The 22,476-nt window shown below is 44.4% G+C and overlaps 1 protein-coding gene and 2 long non-coding RNA genes across 3 annotated transcripts in view; 1 reads left to right on the top strand and 2 right to left on the bottom strand.

Moving 5' to 3' along the window:
* Positions 1–5,721, bottom strand: part of PARD6G (par-6 family cell polarity regulator gamma) — a 61,939-nt gene extending 56,218 nt beyond the window's left edge. The window contains exon 1 of the mRNA XM_061448946.1: positions 5,525–5,721. Coding sequence (XP_061304930.1) covers positions 5,525–5,596 — 72 coding nt within the window. The 5' untranslated portion in view covers positions 5,597–5,721. The remainder of the gene's footprint in view (positions 1–5,524) is intronic.
* LOC133267055 (uncharacterized) overlaps positions 1–21,755 on the bottom strand; it is a 497,367-nt gene extending 475,612 nt beyond the window's left edge. Inside the window, exon 1 of the long non-coding RNA XR_009742623.1 lies at positions 21,738–21,755. This is a non-coding gene — a long non-coding RNA (uncharacterized LOC133267055). The remainder of the gene's footprint in view (positions 1–21,737) is intronic.
* LOC133266383 (uncharacterized) lies at positions 6,152–6,945 on the top strand. Its single transcript, XR_009742354.1, has 2 exons — positions 6,152–6,391; positions 6,540–6,945. It is a non-coding gene; the product is annotated as an uncharacterized LOC133266383 (long non-coding RNA).
* Positions 21,756–22,476: the final 721 nt, after the last annotated feature.

Here is a 22,476-nt window from a genome sequence, read left to right as displayed (position 1 = left end):
AGTTAAATCAGCTGGTACAGAGCTTTTCACTGCATCTATTTTAGTTTTATTCTAGGTACAACAGTATGACCTTAGCTTGGAAGAATCTAAAGTACTGCTTAAAGACTTACAGAAGACTTGAAGTCTGTTTTAACATCCCGCAGGTTTAAGAAGAGAGCTGCTTTTTGATCAATTTTGAAGCATGCCACACATGGAAAACATTTCTTAAAACTTCAGAAGGCCTCTAAGGCTTCATTCAGGGTTAGAGGGAAATCAAAGTACAAAAGGCTGGAAAACACAATTTGTAGACCTCTCTCAGTTAACACCAGGCAGAGAAGAACCAGAACTTTAAAATCTCTTTACACAGGACTGGTTTGCTCTTACAGCTATTGCTAGTTGTAACACTGCTTGATGTTATACTTTATACCTTTCAAATGCACAGTGTGTGTCCATATAATGTAGTAGTTAAATGGTCATACGGACATGCAATTCTGCTAAGGTGTTTGAGCACCATCAGCAACTTTTTTTGGGGGTGGTAAGATGTGACAGGTTTAAAACCAGCTATCTTCATTGAATGGGTATAGGTAGGTACACTCCTAAGAAGGGGTGACAACATATAAGCAGAACAACCAACCCACAAGGTCTTTGGAAATCACATCAATCTAGCAGTTGGGGAGACTTGCTGAAGCACTAACTTTTATACTTGCCCCACACCAAAACACATCATGTTATCTGCTAGTGACTTCATAAAAACACAGAGCATGGCTGGTCGCAAACATGCTGTCTTCGAGAGCTGTAACAGCATCACATCTATGCTGTGAGCTCATCAGAAAATGACTGAAAATTTATTAAAACCCATTTGCAGCATCCATCTGAACACCATCATTTATTGGAACAAAATCAAAACAGGGTGGGAAAAGAGAAAAAAAATACGGTTATAGTTAACTGGTTATATTTACCTTAATGGGTTTGTTTATAGTAGTAGGATGTTAGTCACATTACTGTTAATTTGTAAACCAATTTGCAATGCAAGAAAGCATGATACTATTGACGAAGCAGAAATGTCACAGTCAGCACTTGGGTCAGGTTAGCTGCACTTTTATAATCCTCAGCCATTATCAAGAGTTCCATTGTCTGAGAGGGCTCAGCAACAAAAAAGGTGGCTTCCCTCCCCACAAAGGACTATATTTTGGGGAGCCATGAGTGCATTTAGCCATTTCAAAAGCATGAAAATTAGTTCTTGCTCGTATGTACAGCTTGAAGGAAATCATACAGTAGTAGCAGAAAAATAGTTCTCTGCTGCTTTTAAGCCAGAAACATATCCACACTTTCACAAACAATTCAAACAGTACCATTTAAAGGCCTGAGGCAATCTTACACCTCTACTATTCCAGAATATTCAAGCCACTGGAAAAGAAGTACACACTTGGGCTGACAGCTATCCTGTTTGAAAAGCTGTATATACAATTCAAGAATAAAAATGACCAAAAAGAAATCTCTTTCAACTCTGAGAAGGACAAGAGAAGGTTGGCTACATGGAGCTGTAATTAGAAGTCTCACCATTAATGTAGGAATTCCTATTCTAAAAGTATTTATTCTTCTCTAGGCTTAGACTCACAGGGAAGGAGGCCTGCAATCTCTCTGTAAAGGTAAGCACAGAAAATGAAAAATAGGTTAAGAATCCTAAGCCAGGAGATCCCAATCTAAACAAACAAACAGAAAAAGCCACACACACTGCAGGCACTGGAGCTCTTGGTAAAAGGGAGAAGAAGGAGACAAAGGGTCATCTGGAAACCTTTTTCAGAGATTAGAGGCAATTTCTTCAGAGGGGACAGATACTTCACTTGTCACCCATTGAGGGAAACGAGCCAGGGAACACTAGACACATGAGAATACACAGTTGTTACACACCAGCAAGATAATGTGTTTTCAGATCCTGGCTAAAAGGGCCGAAACATTAATCCTGAGCTACACAGACAACACCTAGATAAGAACTGAGTTTCTCATTTATTCTGTTGTAAAAGACAGGAGAAGGATAAGGTGTAATTATGATTCAATTAATATTTTCCTATGACGTGCCAATTTCTAAGCAGGCTTCTCTGTACCTTTCCTCTTTCCTATCTAGGAAATAAGCTTTTAAGTGTTTTGATTATAAGGCTAGCTCTCTGGGGAGGAGACAGAGGAAGAGAGGAAGCACAGAGTCTGATGGAAGGGGACTTCTTAAAGCAGAAGACTATAGGAATTTCCATCATTGCCATGTCTGAAAGCAGAGGTGCAGACAGATGTCTGATGCGTTTTTCCTTTCAGTATTTGCTCCAACACAGAGATCCGAGGTGCTTCGTTAGTTGCCTAGAGGAAAAACGACCTGACATACATAAACTGATACTAGACATCGCCACAAAGCTCATTCTTCTGCAAAGACCTGTAGACAGAGAACATATCGCTGCAAATGTTCCCACCACATAATCACAAGTCATTAAAACATCCACAGACAGAAGCGTCAGGAGCTGAAGCATGCTTATGGGCTACCAAGATGCTTCCCTTCTCGCTCACCCACCCCCCCCCCCCCCTTTGTTTTAATAACCCTTTGATACACATCAGAATTTTACAAGTGAAGGAAACTTGACGATTGTCAGAGAAGTGTCTTTACCCAGTATGGTACTAAGCAGCTGACAAACTCTCCTCTTCCAATAACCTAGGGCACAAGCCAACTTTCAAGAACTTTTGTTTGGAAACTCAGGAAATCCAGCAAAATCTTGGTCAGTTTTCACAGGAGCCATTTCTGAATCATGACTAATGCAACACACCAGCTGTATGATGGATTACCCTTAAGGAAGGAACCACCTGGTTATTGTAACAGAGGCAGGCATATCAAAAAACCCAACATTTGCAGCCTATTGCCCATATGACTCCCCACAGCTATTACTTCCAGAGCTCCTTCACATCCAGCTCTATCGTCAGGAAAGGAGAAGAGCCATTTCGCATTGTGGTATACAAGTGGCAAGCTCTCACACCCAGCTCCTCCGCTAAAAGGGATTCCACCTGCCCATAGCCCACCACTTCCCCAGCCTTTGAAAAGCCACCCGAGAATCCCTTGATCGTGGGCCAGCAGCATGCCCTGGCGCAGAGGCAGACTGCACCCACCTCCGCTCACCTGGCAGCCTAAGCTCCTGGGCGATAGCTGCACGATCATGAGCTCTCAGACTCAACTTTCAAGTTCTCTGGCAAGTCCAGGCAGGCCTTGCACTTTCAAAACACAGGCAACTAAGTGTTTAAAAGGCTGACTACCAAAAGCAGCATTATGGGATCTTTTTGTCTCCCTAGCCTTAGATAGTCCACCCATTCAAAAAAGAAAGTAATACAATTCATATATGTAGATGGCTGCAGGACAAGCCAGTGATCCATAGAGACAAGGCAGATGGCATGATAATCGTCTCCACAAGATTACCACTCTTCAACAAAAGGTATAAGGTCTTTACACAGTACCTTGCCAGGTACCATTGGCCAGAGCTTTTTCACTGCATCTTCCTCTAGCCACTGAAGATTAAGTCCATCAGAGGGAACCTACAAGCTTTACAAACAAAAGAAAACCATCTTGCAATTTCAATACCAACCCTGTTTGCCAACAGCCTACTACATAAACAGTCTAGATGTTATTGTTCACAAGTCATGCTAACAGTATAGCCCCAGCAGCAACACACCCTGCACTGATCCATGGTGTATGTTAATGGATCATGACTGGGTGTAGGCCCTCAGCAGATTTTAAGCCTCTTTTCAATGAAGTACAGCTCTCCAAAATAACTTCTGGGCCATCAGCAGTGACAACCCTGAGCTACAGAAGACCTCCAGTAAACTCCTCCCATTCACACAAGCTTATTTTCCTTCTCTCCAGAAATCTAGACTCATTTGTACACTTAAAATCTCCCTAAATCACTCTTTGTCTATACAGCTACATGGGCTCACTTACAGGATATGCTGCAGCTGTAAAGGAGGCTATGCAGTGTTCGTTATAATGTTGCTTTTTAATTGTTAATAGAGCAAAGTCAAGCTATAGCAATATTAAAGCAGAAGAGAGAGGATTAACATAATTTAAAAAAAAAAGTCTTATCATGGTCAAGGGTTTAGTTTGAAGCTCAAACAGTGCATGGGGTATAACAAAGCAATGAGAAAACAGGATCTGGGCCGCAATGAATGTTGTGTGTAAGTTATACCTTAAAACAGGTAGAAACTGAACCAAAACTTTACAGCAGTGGAAGCAGGATGGAACTTTTAAGGCCAGCTGAGCCCATTCAAGTGGCAACAGAAGGTCAGGAAATGGCCTCAACCTGCATTTCAGGTGCTACGGTTAGAAATGATCGGAGAGTCCCTTGGCTACAAGGTAGTTCTACTGAAGCTGTCCCATCAGCCATCTGTGTTGCTCAGAGGTGTTTGATCCAATGCAAATATTAACAGCAGCAAGGGACAAAAAGGGGGTGCACTCAGCACCGAGTCCCAAAGACATCACCTCCAACACTGTCACACCAGGTGACCCGGGCTGTGCACAAGCCCAGAACATCCTAACGTTACTCCATAATCTTTTCAACTTATGCACTGCCTACACCTTTTCTGTTATAAGCATGTAAAGTATGGGCTTCCAGGGAGATTTCTCAGTTTTCCTCAAATGCAACTTATTTTTACACACAGGGGGTGGCAGGCAAGATTCTGACGCGCTGGTTCAACCAAGCGCAACCTCTTGAATAGAACTCAGCAAAACCAACCAAAGACACCACGAACCGGCATCAGCGTTTTAAGTAGCCGAGCTCCGGCAGATGGCTGCTTCTGTGCCCGACAGCCTGCGGATACCGTCCCTTCCCCAACAGTACGAGGCTGCACTAGCTGGATGGCTTACGGCTGGTGCTCGCACCCTCTGTACCACCTGGCCAAGCCGCCGCAGGAGAGTGAAGCTTCTCGCAGGCCTCGCTCTGTCTTCTCATACACCAATCAAGTGCAGGATTTCGGCGCTGCAAGACCCGGAGCGGCGGAGCCCTTCTCTTTCTCACTCCTCCTCTCCCCTTGTCAAACCGCGCCGGGAGACCGGACCCACCACCGGGGAGACGGCTTAAGCAGCGGGACGGTGTGCTCCGGCGGCTGCGGGTAGCAGAGGCACCCCCAGTCCGAGCCCCAGCCTTCCCGGCAGGCGAGGCGAGGAGCCCGGCGCTTTCCGAGCTGCCCCACAAAGTTACCATCGAAGTTCCCGCGGCGAAACAAAAGATCGAGCGGGAGCGGCGGGCGCGGGGCCCCCGGCGCCCGCCCGCCCCGACGCTGCTCCGGGGGCGGTCGGGGAAGGGTCGCGCCGCCGCGGCCGCCTCACGCCGGGCAGGGGCGGTTCGCCGGGGGCTCGCCCGAAGCGGCGATCCCGCCTCTCCGCCAACTACTGCCAGCCCGGCACCACGCTCCGGCAGCACCGGGCGGGGAGACGGGCGGAGGGGAACGAGGGGAGTACGGGACGGGCGAGGCGGGGATCCATTCATTTTCGGCAGCGCGGCGCGGCCTCGGCTGTGCTCACCTTGCTCTTCACTTCCACCGCGCTGCACTCCAGATACCGCAGAGTCTGAGATTTGTTGAAACTCCGGTTCATCTTCCCGGCCCCGCTGCCCTTTCCTCCCCGCTGCGCCGCCGCCTCACGCCCGCCGCGGGCCGGAGCGCCCACCGGGACGCGCCCCCGCCCCCGCGAGCCGATCGGCCCCGCTAGCACGCGGCGCCCCGCTCAGCGCTACTTTGTGCGCGCGTCTCCCCCCCTCCGCTCGCGCGCGCCAATAGAGAACAGCCGCTCAGCCGCGCTCGCGCTCCGGGTCTCCCGAGCCAGCCGCGCGCCCGCGCTCCGGCCGTCGGGCCACGCCCACTGGCACGCCCATCACCCTCCCAACGCCGCCGCCGATTGGCTGCACCCCGCTTCAGTCCCGCCCCATGCCCCACGCGTGTGCGCGGCTGCGGGCGGCGGGCCCGGACGTTCCTCGCGGTGACGGGAGGCGGGCGGGGGTGCTGGGGAAGCGGTGCAGAGCGCTGCCGGAGGGGCTGGCGGGGGTACAGGCGGTGCCTTCTTAGCGCGGCGGTGGTGTTAGGCCCCGGCACCTGCCCGCTCCCACAGGCCGTGAGTGGTCCCGCCACCAAAATCACTTCCGATGCTGAAAGTGCACCCAAAGCAGCCGTCGTACCGTGGTGCGCTGGGGGTGGCCGTAGCGTTGGCACTAAGACCCGCGCGAACTTTCCAAACAGCACTGGCTGTTCATTAAGAGCGTTGGGGTGTGAAAATTGCTGGCAGTCATTAATTTGAGACCACAGACCATGAGGTTTGGGAGGAGAGTTTCCACCACTCCCTCCTTTAAATAAATCGGTGGATTGCCTCCCTCTGCTACCAGTCCTTATTAATTAGGTAGGTTACTAATTTGGGAATCTCAAAGGAACTTACTTCTTTCCATCTTCTGCCAAGGACCTTTATAATTCTTCTAACAGACCTTTTCTCTTCAGTCAGTGCCTTTATTCGCTGACAGCCTTTGACAATGATGTGTTTTCCTACACAGTCCTGCCCAAGGCACCAGTCATGATGTAAAGAAGCTGAGGACAAGGCAGGGACCTGTGCAACCTGCTTCCTACTGCTCGACATCTCCTAGGGTTGTCTGCCTGTCCAAGGAAGGAGCATAAATTCCCAGCAGATGTGACAAATCACCCAGACCCACTGGCCAGGTATCAATGGCAGCAACAGGGAATACCCACAACTTCAGGGGCAGGAAAAAACGACTGAGCTGACTTTTCATGTGACTCCAAATGGGAGGATCAAAGTGTATGTCCCAGCTACAAACCAGCTTCAGCTTACTGGAAAATGGATTGAAATGATCATTAACCACATGTTCCGGGCTTGCACTGTATTCAGAAGGTTTGCTGTAACTCAAGCTAGAAAAATAAAGTCCAGAGAGCTGAGAAAGGAAATGTTTGTGTGAACTTGGTCTTTTCCTCTTTTTATCTTAGTATGAGCAATGCATCAACTTTGCCTTCCTGCTGTGATGGCCAAGTCCGAGCTGTGGAGATACAGAATCCCTGGGGTGCCCAGGGCCTGAATATCCCTCCTGGGAGTTTTCCATCCAAAGATGGAACTTGAAATTCAACAGCTGGATCCATATGGTTTAGTTGTTCCACATCTGGAGCAACAAGTCCAGTTCACTGGAGGGAAGTTAATCAGTAGTTGAAGGACCGGTCTAGTCATGTAACCTCCAGCGGGGATTGGTTGCATCTGGTATTGCTTGCATCACTGGGAGTATTAGGAGGGACTTCAGGTGGGATGTTATTCCAGCCCACCCGTCCTCCAGCTGACCCTCAGAAAGGGACCCTGCTGTTTACATTACCTCCTAGGTCTAGAAAAAGCCCTTAAGGGAGTGCCCTTACACTCTTCAGGCATGTAAGATGCAGTTGAATTTAGAATTATAACCACAGAGAAGGAAAGATCTGTGTTAAATTTTGTCTCAAATATTTACTTTGCTTATTTCTTTTATAAGAAAAAGTAAGTTCTCAACACTTGGCAATCAATAAGCAATTTAATTTTAGTCTTTAGATTTGGTACTTCTTGTATTTGTGATTTTCATTTGAGAAACACAGATTAAACTAATTTATCTTTTTTTCAATTTATTTTATGCTTCCTTCAGGGAGTGCATGTGTTTCATTACCATCTCTTTCATATTAATAAAGACTATTCAAACTAATAATTCCTACCAAGCTGTGTGTAAACAGAATGGGAATTCAATAACAATGAACAAAAAACTATATATTTTGGGGTGAGATAAAAGCTGGCAAGCCATGCTGGATGTGTAAATAATAAGGATACATTTTTCAAAGCATTGATTTATCAGCAGAGCTGAGGGGACTTCCATACTCCCTCCCCTGTCAGCAGCAGCCATTGAAGATCCTGTTCATGTTTCCATGAATACACAATCCTCTTCTTCTCATCTGCCCTGCCTTTGAAGCTAACAGGTGTATTGAGGACACGAGTTACTGTATTTGCGGAGTGGAGCTAATGTTGTTTCCATTTCTTCTATCCTCCCAGAATTTAGAAGTGGTAGATCACTGCCTCTCTTATTTATTTATTGTTTTATTCACCCATAAGAAGAGCTGCTTTTCTGCTGTTCCATTCCTGCCCCCATTTTCAGCCTCACATTAAACACTTACTGTAGTAAACAGAGTGAATACACTAGCATGAGGAAATCTGCTTTTTATACCTTCAAAGAGGCTATTGCTAGCAAAGGCTCTTTTCAAACTGCTGCAAAAAAAAATTGGTTTCTGCCACTTTTTCTCAGTTGATTTTTTGTTTTTTTTTTGTTTGTTTGCCTCTTTAAAAAAACCTCCATCGGTAAATGAAAAAGATATTTGAATTTCAATTATTTTTCTTCAGGTTTTAATAAGCATTGCCAGGATTTCAAATATAATGTCGAACAGATTTTTGAAATACAAGTCTTTTACCTAAAAGAAATCTAATTTGAATTAAATACCCATTCTTTTGTTAATTAACGTAAACAATTTTTACCCACTCTGATCCGGGGAATGATCAGTTTCTGGATAGCTTATTGATTAGGCTGAACCAGGCACATACATGGGTAGTGGGTCACAGTATGAAAAATTGGCTGTATAATTTAATTAGTAGGAAAATACTATAATCTCATACAAGTATTTATTAATGTATCATTTAGTATTAACTATTAATGTAATTAAAATTATTCAAAGTGACTTCTCAGCCAAGCTTCACTGAAATCCAGTTTGTTCCATTTTTGTAAATCCCCTAAGATACTCCTTCTTTTTTTCCCATTTCCAATTACTTGCAGATTCAATCCCTTTCCTCCAGAGCAGAGCTGATGCACAACTGAAACAACTTGAGAAGTCCCCCTCTTCTCTTGACTCCACTTCCTATGCCTGCACTGTAAAGAGCAGTGACTTCAGCTCGGTGTACCAGGAGGAACCATAACACTGCGTGTACTCCCAGGCTGCAGCCCCTACCAGCTGTTTTCTTCCTCAGACTCAGACACAAAGATGGTTTTAATTTAACTGCTTTTGCTCAGGCACCTTTCAGGGTTGGTTTTTCTCATCGCTTGCCAAGGGCACCGCATTCCTTTGACAATTTCTATAAATCTCCATCTGTTTTAGTAATCCATAGTTAGTTTACCCTGCTTGTGACCTGCACAGCTTTTAAATCACCATTTCTTCCTGGGTGCCTGTCTCTCAGGCACCTTGTTTCCAGATGCAGCCAAAGCATGTGGACGTGTTCTTGCCCTGCAACATAGCCCCTTTCTGAGTGCACAATGAATCAAATACATTTGGTTCTTGCCCTAAACTAGGCAGAGGTGCCACAGCCCAGGGATCCTAGCAGTATGTTTAAAAAGTATTCAGATACTCCTGTTTCCAAAGCTTTTTCTTTACCAGACCAATGAAAGGTGCTGCAACATTTGCCTGATTCACACCCCTGCAATGCTGTTTTTCAGAATGCAAGGGGCTTCCCTCCAACTAGCTGCATGCCTCATCAGTATTAGCAAGTCATCTGCATGCTCTGAGAGGTGAAAAAATACCCCAGACACATGCAAGGATTTTTTTTTCTCTCCCCCTCCTTGCTCCAAATTTGCAAGAGTTACAAAGAGTAAGTCCTAAGGGCCTGGGGGATCTGCTGCAATGACAGGCTGGTTTTGGTTTCTATAAATGTAAACCAAAATGAAGCACAGCACAAGGGGGAGAAGAGGAGGGATGACAGCTTTATTTAATACTTTTTATTGTCTTTCTTGTGGCAAGCAGTGTCCCTGCCACAGTGAGGATGGTTTCTACTTCATCAGGTGCAGAGGATAATGCCAGAGAACATCAGTTGCCCCAGAGCAGGGCCTATCTAGATGGCAGCAGGAAGAATAATACCACCAGCCACAGCAGTAATGGATGCTCCAGGACAGAAGACCAGCTGCTGCAGTGCTTTTCCATTGTTCCAACCCTCGGTGGTGAAATGTCTTCATTTTCTTTCCTTTTAAGAGCTTTCGCCTTCAGGCCCTCAAGAGATGTATGTGCACCTAATGGGAAAAAGAGCAAAGAGAGATGGTGTTTGTTCTCAAAGGGTGCTTCTCTTCTACCAGGATGAGGGAGCATCAAAGTAACCTCTTGCATGACTTTACTACAAAGTACTCCAGGAGGAGAGGCCAGAGCTGTAGCTGAGGGAACAGCATCTGCTGAGCTGCACTTAAGACCTCACAAGCAAGCATGAGATGGGCAGTTGCTATTGCAGCTCCCAGGGTTTCTCCAGAGAACTGCTTCACACTACTGCTATCCTTTCCCTTTAATATTTGTCCAGAATTCTACTCCCAACACTGGGCTTTGTTATCACTACCTAAAGGCTGGCCATACCCTGAGAGGTCTTGGGATGCTGTGCATGGCAGCGCTGCCCCAAAGCAGGGGAGAAAGCCACACTAACCATCCCCCTCCAAAGAGGCATGTGCTCTCAAAAAGGCCAGATGAAGCCCTAGGGATGAGAATTTGAAAGCTTCAAAAGGATGCCAGGAGCACTGTATTTTAGAGGTCAATTTTCTTCTGTTTAGAAACAGCACTGGGAAGGGAGCAGTATGATGCTGCTCATGTGCTGAGGGGAGCAGGTGAAGTTCCCCAGGCTGTCCGCATGCAGGTACTCCAGCTTCAGCAGATCAGGTCAACGTGTTCTTGTATCAGCCAAAAATTTTCCACCCTTGCCTTAACTGGTGTATACTACAGGACCAGTTACTTATCCACACGTATCAGCATGCAAAGAATTTGGGAACCAAAGCATCTGGGATACCACAATCCCAGTGGTCAAGCTCTTGAGCATACCAGATAGGGAGTAAGGGTGGGTTATGAGACTGATTACATCTGAATTGTGGTTAAAAACATCAGCACTTTATAAGGGTGGCAAAGTTGAGTTTGATTGGCAGAGGTGAGTTTGGTGGTGGGAGGAGGGAGAAGAGAGGATCATGCTCCTTATTATGCTCCCAGAGTATGCTCTGGTGATATGAATCACCAGGATAGACATTGCCCCCAAAACACAGAAATATTCAAACTATATTGTTCTGAACATGTATTTGCTAAATTTCTTTTTTTTTTTTCCCTCAATTGCTTTCATTCTTGGTTTTCTTTTCTTAGCTAAGGAGAAAAAGCAGTAACATTCCCCAGACATCATTAATTTCAGCAGAATAATAAATTTCATCCTCCACCAATTGTCCAGCAGTAGGTCCTGCTACTTCCACATGCGGTAAAGATGTTGTTTACAATGTGATTTCTTGCTGTGGAGCATTGGAATCATCACAGACTTTACATGCAGTAGCTCATACGCCTCGCATAGTGCAGCCAGGTTTCTGTGTCTACTGCATGCTTTTGTGACTTCATACTAAGGGTAGCAGAGATTAAAGAAACAAATAAAAAAAAGCAGGGAGAAGAAAAAGGGAGAAAGCAGAGGTTCTAGCAAAGAAGAGGGTTTTACTGGTTGGTACTATGGGTTTGGGACATTCAGTGGCTGTTCAGGAAGCACTGAGTTGTTTTTGGGAGCTCTTTAAGTCTCTAGACTAAAGCTGCTGTGCGGATAGCAGCTACTTAGGATACTAGAATGACTACTGCAAATAGTTTTAAAGCACAACTGATTTAAAGGCAGCACTGTTGATCACAAGTCTGGGGTGTGCAAGCATCTGCCTGGTTCTCTTCTTCCAAGAGAAAGCTGTGCTTCACTCTGTCCCTTTATTGTTGGTCCTACTTCTACAATACACCGAAGAATAATTATAAGTTGGCAAGTGCAGGATACATCTTCTAATTGGGTCAGTGCTATCAAACAATTTATGCAGTTGGTGTCACTTTTATCTCTCTAAGCATCTTATCTGTGAAAATTTGAATGAGCTGTTGAAACACACCCTATGACGCTGGCATTACCAAATTTTCTAATGAGTTAAGGTGACCAGATCTTCCTTAAATTAATAAAATGGAAAGAAAAGTAGTACCATTAATCTTCAAAAGTTAATGTCGATATGAGAAACGAAGATATAGTTGTGCCTTCCTACCAAGTGCTTATCCAACTTACTCAGTGAACAGAGAAACTTGCCTGTGCCACTCCTCTACAGTTCTTCTCAACCACAAACTGGCTTTAATCTCCTTCAGGTAACCATTTAACTCATATGAATGCCATCTACCATCTTTGTTAGCCCTGGCAGCTGAAGCATGTGGTTTAGTAACAGGGTAAGAGAGTACAACTCTTGCCCAGTCTAACTCAGTCCCCTACCAAAAGCCCAGAGAGGATTTTAGCTTGCCATAGGATGCAGGTAACTGAAAAAAGCAACCAGAATCTTTGTGAAAATACAAGTTATTGAGAACTTCCACTTGGGAAGTGACTATATGTCACTTTAAATAAACAACCACAACATTCCTGAATTTCAGCTGTAAGCAATCTGCAAGGTGCTAGGTCTGTCTGTTATTAAGTCAAGCCCTCTCGGAAGTGGTGGTTTGTGGTCTCACCTGCTAATAAGGGAAAATAATATGAAACTGTCCTAGCCATGCAAGTCATACAACAAACAAATCTTGACTGTTCACTTACTAGCTTGAATCCCTAAAATATGTAGCACGCTGCAGCTAAAAGCTGCTTAGTAAAAGAAAAAGTCAGATGATTTTTAAATCTGCTCTTTGTGAGACTTTTTTTTGGCAGATCTGCTAGACCAGTGGCAGCATTAAGATAAAGGTAGATTCAGTGATGTAGTTCCTGAATAACAGTAATAACAATAGTGATAATAATAATATAATGCTTTTAGAGGGAAGGTTCACATATATTCACATAGCAAAATCCACCTGATATATGCCAAACCACTGAACATAGCTGTACCAGGCTGAAACCGCCTGATCCTATCAGAACTACTGAAGCAAACTCCTGGGTGGAAAGGCACTGTGAAGCTCTAATTGGAACTGTACATAATCTCTTCCTCACCCACCTGATTTGCAAAGAGATTTGCCAAGCAGCTTACTACATTAGAGATGTCTGTCAGTGTGCCTTTGTGCCCTGTGAACACCGAAGTTTTAAATCGTTTGTGCACAATCAATCCTTTCCAGAGCTTCCAGCGGGGGGAAATAGTCTCATGTGAGGCTTGAAGGACTCCTTCAAAGCAACTGTTTAGAAACGCGTGAAGCATGAGACACATTATATCCTCTTCCCACAGGCGGAGGGCCAGATGTTCAGTGGGTGTAAAGCGGCAGAGCCTCAGAGTGACTGGTTTTGGGGCCACAATGATTTATACCAGCCAAGAATCTGGCCCTGTGTGTTTCAGCCAAGTGACCCCCCCGACCTCTGCTGCTGAAGGGCTCCATTTTGTAATCTCTGGTCTAACCTCTATCCCACACCAATGTCCTCTGTGAGGTGAGAAGGAGTGGGAAGTGTTCAGGATTGCTGGCTTGAGGTGCTGAAAAGAGAAATCCCTCAGAAAATTCCCGACACCAGTTCTCCAGGCTAGTTCGCAGAAATCCTCGTGGGGTTTCAGTTGCGGTGTATTTACGTATGTTCCTTTCTGTGTTTCTGCTGCTAGCAGCATACATAGGTTCTTTATATCTGTTTCCTCCCAAAACAAGTTCCCTTTTGCACCCTCTTAAGATCAGGAAATGAGACTATTTCTAAGCAAAGGTGATGTTCATGGTTTTTTTCTCCTTCATAACTTGCTTTTTCCTGAAAAATGAATGAGGATTACTCGTGGGAGTATGGATTTCAGAATCAGGCCATTTGGCCGTTTTGATAGTGTCAGGGGAGGAAAAACTGTTTCCCAGAACCAAACAATTTTATTGCATTCCAGAATCAAGTGCAAAACAGGGTTCCCATCTGTTCAACAGCATTCCCACTAAATACAGTTCTGCCTGTAGCTCACCAGTGTAAGCAGTTCAACAAAGGAGCCTCAGTTTTCAGTGATAAAGTTTTCTTCAGAATATAAGACAGCAGTAAAAAGGGCTTCATAATAATTTGCATGTTTGTCAAGATGTATTTTCTTAAATACTGTTTTGATGGTAAGGCCACTGCAGAGTAGTAGAATGCTACTACAATCACTCCTAAATTAAGCCTTCTCTGAGATCACCCACAATAAATGAATAAATAATAATAACATTAACCTCAAACCCAAGAAATTAAAATTGGGCTGAAACAGACTTTCTTATTTTCACACCTGACAGCATAAAAAGAGTTTTGAACAAAAGGTGCTCGAATGCATCATTCTTAAGTTCAGGTCAGTTTACCAGAGTGATTCTGCAATAAAAAGATTCTGAAATAAAAGAGATGGAATTTAATTCGTGAGATTCCCCTAGCTGAGGGCTGGTGCCTTGGATTTTTATCATCACTGTGAACATCAGCGAGCTTTGCTTAGCAAGGACAACGAAGGACTTCTGGAAACTCTAGGTAAGGGTTTTATAGTTGCTTAATTCTGCATATCTGAATTTCTAAGTGTCTACTTTGAGTCACCTTAAAGTCCTTTTAATGATCTCTATCTGACTGATCGAGATTCCACTGACAGCTCTGCTTGTGCTTTTCCTCTCTAAAACTTATCTGAAAAATAAAATGCAATTTCAGGGGATGTTTGCCACTGGAAAGTAATCATTCTTCAGCTGAGAAGTCAGCCTGTCGGTGTGCATGCTTTGCCTGCGAGTAGGGAGCAATGCCCACCAAGCCCAGTTTGCCCCAGCCTCCTATTTCCAGCCCTTTCACTGTGGCTAGTGGGGACAGGGAATATCTCTGTGTCTTTGAAAGGACCCAGCTCATGGGTGGTGCCGAGAGGTCTGAAAGGGAGAAGTCTTTCAAGGCAGGGGCTGAACCTGTATTCTCCCTTCTTGTAAATATTTGGGGGGCAGGGCGGTGGGAGGGTGGGGGGTGGAAGATGTCTAGCAAGTCTTATTCCACCCTTTCCTGCCCAAAGTCCACCTGAGCACATCTGGCGCACCAGTGTGGCTCTTGCAGTCATGCTAGCTCTTTCCAGTAATGCTCCTATACACATAGCTCTGGGATCCATCACTGGAGGACGTCAGCATCCTGATCTCCCAGGATGTTTCTCTCAAGGCATAGGTATTACAGCTGTCATCCATTGCCTAGATTTTCATGCTGGCTGGGATTTATCATGATGCAGACGTGCAAATGGGTGGCCAGTAGTGTGCAAGGGAGGCAGGTCTGACTTTCACTCCTAGGGTTTATCAGTAGCTGCAAGGTCGTGAGGGCCATGACAGAGATACAATTCATAGGCAATTAAGACTTATACCTTGCCTGACTCATGGGTATGGGTGCCTTTGGAAGTGCATCCATGGTGAGGTCATGGCTGGCCTATGAGTTTTTGAAAGTGAGCAATCTGTGCTGGCGGGGCTTTCAGGGCACCCAGGTAGGGAGAAGTAATGAACCTTGGAGCTCCTCATGATTTTCATCGTTGTAAGAGAATATTCTTAGGATTTTGCAGGGGGCACAGGACGTGTTCTGTTAATTTTATCAGCAACAGGTCAAAACGTGTTGGTCTGGGAAGGCAGCTGGTGGCTAAGGTGGAGAGGCCAGGGGAGGGCTTGGGTTTTGGGACCAAGTAGCAGGTATAAGCTGGTCCCTCAGCTTTTTCGTTTGTAAATCAGAATGAAAAAATAGCTGTAGCTCTGCACCACAGGGGTAGCATGAGGCTTAATTAACTTGTGTTCATACCACCTTGCCAGAAAGGTGTTAAGATAATTAGGAACGTCGCTCTTACATCTGTTCAGGCATACTCCGCTGGGGACACAACCCATGATTAAGATTTCTAGCAGATGTCATAACGCAGATGACGATGGATAGTAAGTGGAAGCACGGTAATGAGGAGCACAAGCAGCTCTCCTCTGTCTGAGAACAGGCACACTTGAGCCATCGCTGCTGTCCGCATGCCTTCACACCACATGAGGTCCCTTCGAGGGACCCGGACCTACACCAGTGCCGCTCAGCTCTGTGTCTAGGAGAGAAGGGAGTCTGTGCTGAAACATGGTGGTTTATGATAAACATCTAGCCTCTAAAAGCAGACTAATCCATTCCATGCCTTCTAGCCTCATTGCAGGCAACTGCAGAGAGGCACTCGCCATTGGGAAGGATGTTTAACTGATGCTGTTAAGGAATAGAGTGACATCATTTAAATTTTTTGGAACAATGGCCTTTTTCCCACAACTGCCTTGGCTTTTGTTCCCTTTGCACTGGCGCCACATGACTGGCTGGGATCTGACATTATTCTCCTGGGTGCCGGGAGAAAGCAGTCTCTAAAGAGTGGGTGATGGGAAAGAGTCAGCAAAACTCTGATGGGCCCTGGTTGGTTTTATTGTCTGTCAGTGGCTGGGCAATGATGGTTATTTAGTTTAAGTCTGTTCCATATTTCAAACTTGTAACTTGCTAGGAAAATGCCTGCCTGCAGAGGTATTTGAGGTGCTGGAAGCAGTGACACACATGGACAGGAGAGAGCCAAAGCTGTGTACTCTTAAATTCTGGAAGCTAACTGCACTGCAGTCAGGCTGAATGACAGAACTAAACCAGGATCCTATAAATAACACTTCCCTCATTACTCTCTCTCCTCTCCAAAGAGGTCAATCCTTTGCCAAGGTGAATGGTTCTTCTTGGTTTTCCTGCTCTTCCCCTGCTGCTTCCCTTGATTTCCTCTGCCTCCTTTGCTTCGCTGCATTCCTCCTCCTCCTCTGCCTGACGCTTGTTTCTTCTGGTGCAATCTCTAGCTATTTGCCACCAAGGCTGAGGTTCCTGCTGTTTGCAGGAGTGATGGGCCACCATGGGTGCTTAGGCCTAGCTTAACCTGCAGGAGCTAAGCATGATTAATGTAGGGAGAGGGGTTTCTTTACAACTTTAACCATTCAGATCTCCGAAGGTCATGCAAACTAGGACTCCTCACAGGCTAAGGGTTTGTTAAAAATTAGGTGCATGTCAGTGGCGATGCCAGAATTCTACTCAGCGAAGCACTGCATGAATACAGTCTTTTTCTCAAATCCTGCTAACATTAGTAATTTCCAAATGAAAGATCACACAACTTATTTATTTTAAATATGGATAAGAGGTACATTCCCTAGCCTCTTCCTTGGCCTCTTCTTTGGCGGAGCTGTTTTGCCTGGGAGAAAAAATTCAAAATAATTCCAAACAACCCCCTCCAAACCACAAAAATCCCAAACTGAAATCAACTACCAACAAGACTAAACTAGCCTGAGGTAGGCACTGGGGGAAGATTTTGGCTTGCTCACTTTTAGCAGTGCCGTAAGGAAACAAAGGCAGGATCTTGTGCCAGGGAATGCCAGACAACCTGAACCTGTGGTGGGCTACTCATCTTGCCTGCTGCGGTTGGTCTGCTCCCTCAGCACCCTGTTTCGTGTGCGTTGGCTGTGTATGGCAGGTAGTCTCTATTATGAATTCCTGCTGGCAAGCTTGCACCTGAAAAGCAGCTCCAGCGACTTTTCTTTTAAATGCAAAGCAGTATAAAGTATGTGAAGCAGCAAGGAATATGTGAGGCCATTTCGGTAATCACTGTGCAGAGACTTAGTACCAGGTTTCTAAAACAACATCCTCTTGAGACATTGATTCAGTAGTCCTTGAAAAGACAAATCAACTCCTTTATTGGGTTTATTAGGAGGGGAAGGGCAAAGCTTCAGCAATGCATTATATAAACCTGCAGTGAGAGTCCCTCTTAAATATCTGGTGTGTGGTTCTAGTCTCAGCTCTCAAAAATGGCATAGTATAATTTGAAATGGTGCAGAAAGGGCCAACAAAACTGGCTACAGGTGTAATACAGCTTCTCCACTACAGAAGATGAGCAAAAGATTCACAGTCTGGAGAAACAAGATAAACTGAAAAGGTTATAAAATCATTTAGTGAATGAAGAAGGTGAATAAGAAATAATTATTAGAACTTTGTCATAACACAAGAATTTGGAAGCTTCAGATGGAATTATCAAATAGCAGGCTTATAGCAAAGAAGAGAAAGTATTTTTTTCCCATAGCACATCATTAAACAGTGGGACACCACCGGATGCTGTGAAGGCTAAAAGATTAAATTAGTTCAAAAGCAGTTAGGCTCATGGAAGAAAGGCTATCAAGGCTAATAAACACAGAGCTGCAGATACATCCTTTGACTCTAGAAACCTCTGTGCTGCTAGCTGCTAGAAGCCAGAAGAGCACACCAGGAGGAGCAGCACTGTATGCTGGTGCTAGTTCTTGATTACTTTTTTTTTCCCTTTTGTATTAATTCCTAACCTTTTTCAGTGACTGCAGGCTGCGTGGCTGTTCTACTTACAGTGCAACAGCTGTGGACATGCACCATCTATCACTTGGGGCAACTGGGAAAGTAACATGGCCAAGATAAGGTTCTCTAGGTTGAAGTTCATTAACGCTGCAATAGCAGAGCTACATCAGGGATCAATTTTTACTGTTCGCTTTCAGCTACAAATATGTGCTTGGACCTAGTCCTTTCCAGCTAGGATTGCGCTTTCTTTCAAAGGTTGTAGTCTATAAAACAGCCGTAAGCAAGACAAGTACAAATTATGCTTTGGCTGGATGCTGGTCTTCTCTTTTCATTAAAAGTATGAGATCGGAGTAATATGCAACATGTTTTAAGTTATGTTGTAAAGTTGCCTCAAAACCACTTCTTAGGGGAACAATAATTCTTGGGAAGAAGTGCCAGCTAAGAATTAATACTGATAAACCCTACATTTTTCTTCCTGGGGATTCTCATGGGAAATGTCTACTTTTGCTATTTTAAATTAGTTTTGGAAAATGTGCTACCAGTTGCAGGTGTTTTGGAACTAGATTAAGTGAGGGAGTAGGTGACAGGCATAAATATAAAACAAGACTAGTGAACCTTGTGTCACTGAGCTTGTCATGTGCAATTTGAATACTCCAGAGAAGATAAGCAGTACCTTACAACCTGTTAGTTTTTAAGCCATCCACCAGATTGCAGGACCAGGTCTCCTAGCTTGAATCAGCTTCAAGGTGAATGAGTGGAAAATGTTCCTGGAATTAAAAAAGAGAAGAAGTAATCTCCAAAGGTATCTTTTCCCTTTAATACACTGCCAAGGGTTTTCTTACAACAGGAAGAGTTAGTTCACAGGGACTGGAAAGCCAAGATTTGGGCTTCAGACATAGTAGTAGGAAAGTTAAACATGAAATTATGCTGCTAATGAGCTTAAGACAATTGGCAAGTCATTTTCTCCTGTTAGAGAAGCAGTGTGAGGAAGAGGAGCCTGTGCTGCCTGCAGGACAATTTTGGCTGCTAATGGACCTGAATAAATGAAAGAACATCAAATCCAGGCCAGGGGTCCTTCTTGTTTATTTCTTCCTGTAGGAATTTCTCTGAAGCTGCTTAGCACACTCTTGTCTTATGCCTTCAGGTTTCACCCAGTTTCACTCCACAATGGGAAGCTTTAGACAACTGCATCTTTCAGATCCCCACATTCTGCCTCCTCTGCTGTCCTCCATCACTTCATTGTGAGGTTGCTGATGGCATCAAAATGACTGCCATGGCTGGGCACAGTCTGATACAGCATAACACAGCTCCTCACTTTTACCTTGGTATTCTCCACATGGCAGCCTGGGCAATTTTGATTCACCTCTTTGTTTTCTCAGCAGGGGATAGCTCAGTGACTTTATGATATGAGAATGCTTCCTCCTAGAAGAGAAAGTCACAGAGGTTTTATTTTCCCCCTTTTCACTGACAATTTGTGTTCACAACTTTCAGATTACCAGCATCTGACTGACAGTTTAAGACTGAGGATTTCTGTTATTGGTAGCATGCATGTGTTGGTATTTTGTTTGTGACTAACTGCAACCTCTTGTTCAGCTCTTCCATGTCTTCCTCAGCATCAGTGGTAGGACATCAGACTGGACTGTATTCATATCCTCAGATTTCAGTCTGAGCCTTTGATACAAGACCCCATGCCATGATAAGATTTTCATCTGGCCTTTAAGAACATACTACCCCAAACTTTATCATCCCTTCTTTTCTGCATTTACACATCATCTTGTCATTGTCTGACAAAAGATTTTCTTTTCTTCAGGATGTAGACAGCTTACTGTCCAAATATCTTGGGTTCATTTCACCAAGTCCTAATAATTTCTGACTGGTTTTCCCATTTCCCTACCTATTTGGGCAATCTGGTATAAAGTATTCCCAATTCTGCTTTTAAGAGGACGTCAAAGCTCTCCTCTGATTAACATGTTGCCTTATTTTAGCACTTTCACACTCACCTACATTAAGTTCACTGTGGAGTGATTAACTGTCACTCCAGCTTCCCTGTTAGAAGATGGCTAACATGTATTTCCCAGTAGAGAATAGGAAAGACATCCACGGCTTCCAGTGAGGTTGAGGGAGCTCTTGGTAGACAGTGACACCTGTCCTGGAATTATGTTGGATTTTACATGTAATAGGATTAAAATTTTGACTGACCTTTGTCAAACATTTCATCATTGATTCTACTACTGACAGGGGGGTGCTTTCACTATTCAATATCCAGTGTGTAGGGGAATAGTAGATTTATCTTTGCTTCCTGAAGCACAAACTCATGTGGAATAGGTGTTTATTTCCAGTGACAAAGAGGGAAGAATTCCTAAATTCTCAGAGCTTAAAGAAAAAAAGGTTGAAAATAAACTATGGAGATGAAGTAGTCATAAAAAAAAAAGTTTCCTATCCAAATATCATATACAGGCATAGTGTATTTTTCCTAAAAGAACCTGATAAGAAAAATGTTCTCATTGGTGGGCTATGGGAAAGGAAGCATTTTGCCTTCTCATCTCAGCTTGGTTTCAGCAGATAAGCAGAGCTAAAACTGCCTTGCACAGCTCACAGAAGATGAATTTGCTTATCTTAAAATTGATGTCTTCCAACTGGAGCCTGAATCCTGACCGTATGAAGGCACCAATGTATTCAGGGAAGCAGAGCATCCGCAGAGCTGTGGTGCTATCTGTGCACCACTGAAGTAAAGTGAACTCTGGTTCCTGACTTCAGGAAAAAGTTTTATGGATTGCCTAGGAATTGTGTATGTTTGGTACTTCATGAAAAGGGCTCATTTGTTAAGGACCTTCAAAATAGAGCCCCACGGTGGGCTGACTGATGGACAGAGCAAGGGGTGAAGTTTATGCAGTTTGTGGATTACACCAAGTTTATGCTGCCTGCCTACTAATGTTCAGCTCCAGGACCAAGGAGCACGAGGCTGACTCAGGCTGGGACTCACAAGCCAAGCTTCAATGAGCAGTCACATGCGGACATCAGTTTACTAGTCCAGGCACACAACCACAGGGACCTTTCCCAGGAGACATAACTTGCTTGTTCTCTTGTTAAGCAATTTTGCTCAAATCGCTGAACAATTGCAAAAGGTTGTTAAATTGTTAGGATAGCTCCTGCCAAAGAGCATCTTCCAAAGAGCTCCTAACCCAGGGAGCATTCCTGAAGGCAGCTTGGGTATAGACACATTCTTTGGTGGGTACGAGAGGTTAAATATACGGTCATGGGGCACTTAGTGCCACAGACTGGAGCTGGGAACACTGAGTTTACTTGTACAGACATAGCTACAACTTGTACATGGAAGGTAACAGAACTTGATTTGAGTACTCCTGAACAGCTTATTTGGGAACTGGCAGTGATTTTTAAAAGGGCCCTTACCAAGGCAACATAAATGCCTGCAGCAATGCTCTGGATGATACCAACCTACTGAGGACGGCAGGGACTTTTTGATGCTGTGCTGTCAAATACTCACATGGATAAGTGAGCAGCTATCAGCCAGGGAATGGCCAGCCACGGAAGCAGTATTCGGGCAACACTAGTGAGTTTGGATGCCAAGCTCTGGCTTTGTGGAGAAAAAGGAAGTGAAGTCACACATTACAAACCCTGTTTTTAATAAAGATTTTTTTTTTTTTGGTGTTATATAGCTAAAACATCCATGTAGACAATTCTTTCTGTTGTAAACATTTGCTTCTGGTAGATTAACTTGGTTGTTGCCCTATTTGTCATGCTGATACTTCAGAAACTGAAAGTGGAAATGAGTAGAAAACCAGGGAAATAGCTGAGCTTGTGTTCACCATTCGAATTAAGTAAATAGAAAGCAAATAAATAGCACAGATAATGCAATTGGTGATAATAAGTCTACATAAGATTCTTCCAAAATGCAGAGTGAAACAAGCTCCTCTCTCAGTCTGCCTGTTGCTTATGCTGTTCTTGTTTAAATGTCCTTGAAATAACAGCATGCCAAGAAATACAAACTGCAAACACAGCATTTTAATAAGCACAAAGTGAAATAAAACAAGCCAGAACAGATCTGTTGGCGCTTGCAGTTTTTTGCTTGCAAGATGGGGAGGTTGGAGGTAGGGGGCATACAGGGAGGGTATTATTTCTTGCACATGTTTGCCTGGTGCTGATTAACAGGGGCAATGTTAAAAACTTTCTGTGACTTGTTACAGGCTATAATCTTCAAATTTAGGGCCTCGTACTGCTCTCAA

Source organism: Pezoporus flaviventris, unplaced genomic scaffold, assembly GCF_033815535.1.
Source record: "Pezoporus flaviventris isolate CSIRO_AGI_PZ_B2104156 unplaced genomic scaffold, CSIRO_AGI_Pfla_v1 ptg000007l, whole genome shotgun sequence".
Lineage (NCBI taxonomy): Eukaryota > Metazoa > Chordata > Aves > Psittaciformes > Psittacidae > Pezoporus > Pezoporus flaviventris.
This window is presented reverse-complemented; position numbering and strand designations above follow the sequence as displayed.